This window comes from Vigna unguiculata, chromosome 10 (assembly GCF_004118075.2).
Source record: "Vigna unguiculata cultivar IT97K-499-35 chromosome 10, ASM411807v1, whole genome shotgun sequence".
In the NCBI taxonomy this organism is placed as follows: Eukaryota; Viridiplantae; Streptophyta; class Magnoliopsida; order Fabales; family Fabaceae; genus Vigna; species Vigna unguiculata.
Window position 1 is genome coordinate 27340054 of NC_040288.1, and position 6811 is coordinate 27346864.

General features: G+C 31.1%; 1 protein-coding gene across 1 annotated transcript; it reads right to left on the bottom strand.

Moving 5' to 3' along the window:
• Positions 1-342: 342 nt before the first annotated feature.
• LOC114165730 (alanine--glyoxylate aminotransferase 2 homolog 2, mitochondrial-like) lies at positions 343-6606 on the bottom strand. Its single transcript, XM_028050306.1, has 9 exons — positions 6271-6606; positions 5450-5680; positions 3653-3823; positions 2280-2423; positions 1971-2150; positions 1315-1540; positions 938-1051; positions 763-849; positions 343-619 (listed from the first exon to the last, which is right to left on the bottom strand). Exons 1-9 carry the CDS (start codon positions 6493-6495, stop codon positions 576-578), a joined length of 1422 nt encoding a protein of 473 aa, XP_027906107.1. The 5' UTR covers positions 6496-6606; the 3' UTR covers positions 343-575.
• Positions 6607-6811: the final 205 nt, after the last annotated feature.

Genomic DNA, 6811 nt, shown 5'->3' on the forward strand with positions numbered 1-6811 from the left:
GAAGCTGAATAAAGAAAACGAAATGAATAATTTTTTTCTATAAAAGAAGTTGCTGTGTTATTTGCTAGAAACTTCCAATGGCCAAGTTATCAGTTTTGGCAGAACGTAGGATTTTTTAATAATTAAATTTTAATAATTTTTTTAATTTAAGATAACATTTTTTAAATAATTTTTATTTTTTATTTATTTCTTTAATTTGAAAACTACTTCGAACATATTATTTCATGTTATAAAAAAAATTGTTAAAATTTAATTGTTAAAATATCAATTTCGATATCGATATGAGCGTTGCCTTAAGTTACTTGAAAATAAAGCAACAGATAATAGCATGGGAAGAAAAGATAAACGACAAGAGACAACGAATTGTTGGCTCATTCATTTGAAAAAGATACAAACATCAAACAAGAGACAACGAGTTGTTGGCTCATTCATATCCTAAGATCATGGATAGGTTGGCAATTTTAGCTATTAATTCTGCATCCCAGGAAATTTTACAGGCTGTGAAGATGATATTACACCGTTTCACTTATGATAATATAACACTTTTATTAAACCTAAGATATTCGGTCTAAGCCTCACATTTTAGACAAGGTCAAGTCCATTGCATCTACTACGAAATCTGCAAACAAAGGAATACACAAGCTGTTATTATAAACATGTTTCCTAACAAACATATGTGTAGTGTTTTCATGTGACGAACTTGTTTTTGCAGTAAATAAGAATATAACATTCCCAGGGAACACAATTGAAGTTGAGTCTTACCAGCATCTTCTTTTGTGAAACACAACGGGGGTGTAACTCTGAAGACATTTCCATAGTAACCACCCTTGCCAATAAGTACCCCTAATTCTGTAGTAAAGCAGAATGATGAGTTTGTAATACAGAAGAAAACTATAGCTAGAACCAAAGTGCATATCTAGAGGGGTATTAATTTTACCTTTCAATTGGTCCATTACATGCAATGTTTCTGCTTTTGCTGGAGTTTTAAGCTCACGATCAGTGACAAGTTCAACTCCTAGCATCAGGCCTCTTCCTCTCACATCACCAATCACTACAGAAGAAACCAAGGTAGGTTATAAAATTTGTTCTAAAAAAAGTGAAATCATGATAGTTTTGTGTCTCTAATGCTGTAAATAATGTACTCTACTCCTAAAATATTAAAAACTTGTTTCTTCATTTTGTATCTAGAACTTGAGAATGTGTACCGAAAATCACTTTCATATTTTTTTATCCAAACAGAGCATGCATATATTAGAAGAAATTCTTGGATGTAAAACTGTAATGAGAATGAAATAAGAAGGGTGAAGATATTACATTCATATTTGTCCTTTAGGGTAGTGAGCCTTTCTTTCAAATAGGAGCCAACCTCAAGTGCATTTTTTTGAAGCTGTTCTTTCTCTATTACTTTTAAAACAGCCAACCCTGCTGCAGTACTAACAGGATTCCCTCCAAAGGTGTTAAAGTAATTCCTGTGGGTTAAGACCTCTGCAATCTCTGGAGTTGTTACAACAGCACCAAGGGGAAAACCATTTCCAATGCCCTGCCAAATTAGAATAAAAACAGAAAAATTATTTTTTAATAAAGTTTTGTTGATATACAATATATACATGACAATACCTCAATAAATGAAAGAAAAGTTGAATATAATTCGAAAAGAAAATGGTTTGGTGTGTGTCAAAAAATAAATTTTGTCAAAGAAAAAGTTTGTCAAAGTATCATATTTCACAAACAAAATGAAAAAAATATTTTTGGACATCATTTAACAATTTTTATAAAAGTAAACTAATCTCAATAAAAATTAACTTTTATATTTTTAGAAGAAAAAGAAAATAGATAATAAGAAAGGATAGTATCAAATGACAGTAAAAAATAATGTGATGTAAAAATAACTGTATCCTAATATATCGATAATTATCTATCCAAACAAATCATAAACAAATCATAATCTTACACGACATTAGTAAAGTTACCTTAGCCATTGTGACTATGTCAGGAACAACATTGTGGGACTCAAATCCCCAAAAATGGCTACCAGTGCGACCAAAGCCAGCCTGAACCTCATCTGCAATGAAAAGTCCTCCTGCTTTTTTGATGGTATCGTATACAGAAGGCAAGTAACCAGGAGCCAGTTCAACGATACCCCCCACTCCCTATCACAAACAAAACCAGCATCAAAGTGTGTTTCATTCCCAAGTTGTTTCAATCATAAGTTAAATTATAATATCTTGTTACTTCAATTATCACAAGATGATGTTAGATATACATATTTGTCTTAATACCTGTATAGCTTCAGACATGAAGGCTGCAACATGTCCAGAAGTTCCAAAGTTAATGATATCTTGAACATCTCTTGCATATTTCTCTCCATCAGCACCGAAAATTCCTCTGTAAGGGTCTGGATTTACTGCATGATGAATACCACTCTGTTCACAATATCAGCACAAGAACACATAAGGGACTAAGATATACTTGAAGCATTAACACTGTAATATTTTTTTTTCTTTTGAGTTTGAAGGATTCAAATCAATGCTTTTAAATTTAGAAGACTAAAGCCGGATTTATAAAAAAATTAAGAAGTATAAAAACAAAATTAAATCTTAAATGAAAATTATAATACTATATAAAATATAATGGAACTTCATTTTGGATAAAAAATGTGAGATTAAAAAATTAAAAAATATAAAAATTTATCTCAGTATAAAATCAAAATAATCGTAATTAATTTGACGCAAGCAAGGAATACGGTGCCGTATTATTGAGAAATTCACAATTACAAGGTCATCATATTTCACAGAAAATCTTTCAAAATTATCTCTAGTTTCAAATTTATCTGAAAGAGTCCTAATTATGATAATTTTTGACACATATAATGAACTTATCTGCCTATCGTTAATATTCTAATAAAGAAACTGAAAATTATTCCGAAGATAGGATAACACATGATAGATGCTTTTTTGTTAATAATGTAGAATGGAAACAAAGCCAAGTCAGAGAAAACGTGTATGAAATATCATTTGCTATTAGGATGGTCCACACTCTGTATTCAATTTCTTAAATACAGAGTTTGATAAAAGTACTTTTTAAGAGTGAGAGGAAACAAAGTTAGTTCTTACCCATAAATACCATGTTTGATTATACTATCAAGTAATATTTAGTAATATAAGATCTTCAAAACACGTTTTTTTCTCGGAATTTAACATCTTGATCATTAAATTGTTTATTTTTAGACATGAGTGATAAGCCTAATAACATAATACAATACATTAAGAGTTAATTCATTTATAAACCGAGTTTTTAATCATATGTCAGCATCACTTCATATGTGACCCGTGACACACGTCCATTGTAGCTAGACACAACAAAGAGTTGTTGTGGAACGTGGAAATTTGCGTTAAAAAATTGAGTTTAGTACAGATGTGATGATCCACTCAACTATACGTGTCACCAGTACCAGTACGTAGACTTGTGTTCTGGGTAATTTTTAAATTATTCATTTTAAATAATAATAAAAATAAAAAATATGTGAATTTACTGTATATAATTTTATTTTTGTAAATATTACTTGTGTTATTTTTTTTATTATTTTGGGATTAAATAGTACCAATTACTATATGAAATTTAAAAATGAAAAAAGAATAATAATAATTTGTACCTGCACAACATTAAATTTCCAGATGCTTTGAGCTGTGGCTCCCATTGTTCCAGCTGCATTACCGTGATAAGCATTCCTCACAGATATTATGTCATGACACCCGGTGTACAACCTTGCTATCAGAATGGCCAATTCGTTTGCTTCTGTTCCAGAGTTTGTGAAAAACACTACCTAACATAATGAAAACGACAAAGTTTTTTATTATTTCAAATAAAAGAATGTAATCGTAAAATAAAATATTAATGTGAAACACCTTTTTTACATTATTAACTTGTTGAAAGAAATAAATAATATTGAAAGACTGTGCAATACTGAAGCACCAATGCCATCCACGCAATCAGTGGCATCTCAATCCAATGAACCCATTAATATATGGACAAAGAAAGCAATATTTTACAGAAATTCTACCAGATCATTGAAACATGCCCATCTTTTGAGATAGTGGCTGACGTGGAACCTGCTCAAAAAGTTTTGAACTTCATCATTTCGTTCGCTTTAATTTCTTTATTTTCTCTTCAAATCAGCACCGGTAAAAATATGGTACAGAACAATTTTCTAATGATTCACAAAGAAAAAATACATATCATCCTTGATTTAAAATAAAAAAATTTTATTTTCTATTGGTTTGGTTATCCAACTAATGCTTTTATTTTATACATGTAAATCAGAGAGAACAGACAAACAGTTATAGTTAAAGATGTATGGAGAAGTCACGTTCATCATAATTCAGATCATAAAGGGAAGTGGTTTTATTTATAAAAAAGAAATTTAATCAAGTGTGCTAATATAATAACTGTTTTGGTAATTATTGTGATAGTTGCAAGAATTGTTTCTTTAGAATTTTTATTTTATCTTAATAACAATTTTGAAATGGTTAGATCAAGCCAAAATAAAAGCTTTATCATCTTCTAATCCTAATAAAAAAATAGGTTAAAAAGAATAAATAAATCACATAAGAAAAAGTGTAGAGCTGATCGAATATTTTAATTTACTGGTTCGATTAAGTTAATTTTTAATTAATTTTGTGTGGAACAGGATAGACTACATAATATGTGAGCCAACAAAGGGTAGACCAGTATAGTTCGTGGATCAACAATAGTTAAACCAGCATAGTTTGTGGACTAACAATGGGTAGACCTACATAATCCGTGAACCAATAAAAGGTAGACTCGCATAGTTCGTGGACAAACAATGAGTAGACCTGCATAGTTCGTGAACCAACAAAAGGTAGACTCGCATAGTTCATGGACCAGCATAGTTCGTGAACCAATAAAAGGTAGACTCGTATAGTCTGTGAACTAACAATGGGTAGACTCGCATAGTCCGTAAACCAACAAAAGGTAGACTCCAATAATAGACCATAGTTCGTGAACCAATGATAAATAGATTCGTATATAGGTTCGTATTGACTTAAATTCCTAAAAGTCAGTGTCCAATACTATATAAATCACATGTATTTCTTATAAGCAAGTTGATTATTAGAGTTTTATCTCATGTTCAAATAATTCTAGGGTTTCTTTTTTTATGTCAGAAAAAATTAAAATCATTTTTATTTTCAAAATATACTTACAAATTAAGAATTATAAAATTTAAATATTATTAAAAAAAATAAACTTATACATTTTTTTTATTTTTACTAATTTAATTAAATAAAAGTCAGATTATTAAATTTTACACCTCTACGGAAAAAACAAAAATAAACGAAGTGTGTCCATGTTGCCATTCCTCCTAAAAAAGTAAATAAATAGATAAAAACAGAAAGACACAGTAATAAGAGTGTGGGAAAGAGGGACTAACCTTTAGGTCACCGGGAAGCTTAGAAGCCAAAGCTTGAGCGAAATCCGCGATGGCGTGGTTAAGGTATAGAACGGTGGAATGCTGCAACTTTGTGGTTTGGTTCACTATAGCCTCCACCACATCAGGGTGACAGTGGCCGCAACACACAGTAGCAATCCCTCCAAACGCGTCCACGTATCTTCTCCCATTCTCATCGAACAGGTACTGTTTCTTTCCCTGCACTATGTTCACCTGCACCTCCAACCATTACTTTATCACTTTTTATTTTCAGACAAGTAAATCTTTATTATTCCTATCAAATGCTCATTGGATATTAAAACTACTCTAGCAGAATTCAATTAATTTTGCAGAGCATTAAATCCATTCAATCAGAAATAGAAAAATCTTTAAATATTTTCACTCTTGCATTAAACCTACTAAATATAAAATAATAATTCGTAGAACTCTTTAAAAATTGATTATTTAATTATAAATATATTAGAAATTAATATGAGATATAGCTTTGTTAATTTTTTTTTAATATATATGTAGATAGCTAAAAATATACAATTATTTGCTGTGAATTTATGTATTTTATAATAATCATATTTTTTGATGAATTAAGGCATAAATTATTTTACTTTTGAAAATCAAGGTATATATTTGACTTAAAAATGTTATTTATCAAAACCATTATAATAAAAAAAATTATTAACAATTATAATATATGAAAATTGTGAGGCTGGTGTTGCACATGTTCAAAATTGTGCACATGGTAAAAGCTTTGAAACAGAGTCGTTGTATTTGTTGTGGGAAAATAATCTGGTGTTGGGTGAACTCACGGGGTTTTTGTACATATGCAAAATGGAAGGACTCAGATACTCTCTGCGCTTCGCCAGAATCTCATCGGCAGTAGGTCCCACATACGGCAGCGGAGAGTAATCAAACGGTGGAAGGTTTTGGACAGTAGGGCCCTTCTCAGCGTCCACCGCCACTTGAGCAAAGTTGCGTCGCCAGTGAAGCAGCAGCGACCGTTGCGTCAATAGCCTCCTGGAAAGAGGAAACATAATTTTGACTCTGGCAGAGCAGAACTTTTCGGTGATCCGGAGAGAAACTCAACCCGATCAGAGAAATGGAGGAGAGAACTGCAGAGAACGGGTTGAGCAAACGAAGAGTGGGAAGTATCTTATATAGAAAGAATGGATAGGGGACGATGACCACGTGGACACAAGAACTGAGGGAGTGATGTGGCAACCATACTCTTGAAATCGGTGAAAGTTACCGTTTTGGAATTCCTTATTCTTATTCTTGAAAATTAATTAAGTCGATAGTTGTTAATCAATTGTATAAATTAATTTTTGATTGAAAAAATATAGTATTCTT

Coding starts and splice junctions, on each gene's coding strand:
- LOC114165730 (XM_028050306.1), bottom strand. CDS start 6,495: ATGTTTCCTCTTTCCAGGAGGCTATTGACGCAACGGTCGCTGCTGCTT. Junction 5,681..6,270: donor TGCATATGTACAAAAACCCC/GTGAGTTCACCC, acceptor TTGGAGGTGCAG/GTGAACATAGTGCAGGGAAA. Junction 850..937: donor TGTAATGGACCAATTGAAAG/GTAAAATTAATA, acceptor GCTTTACTACAG/AATTAGGGGTACTTATTGGC.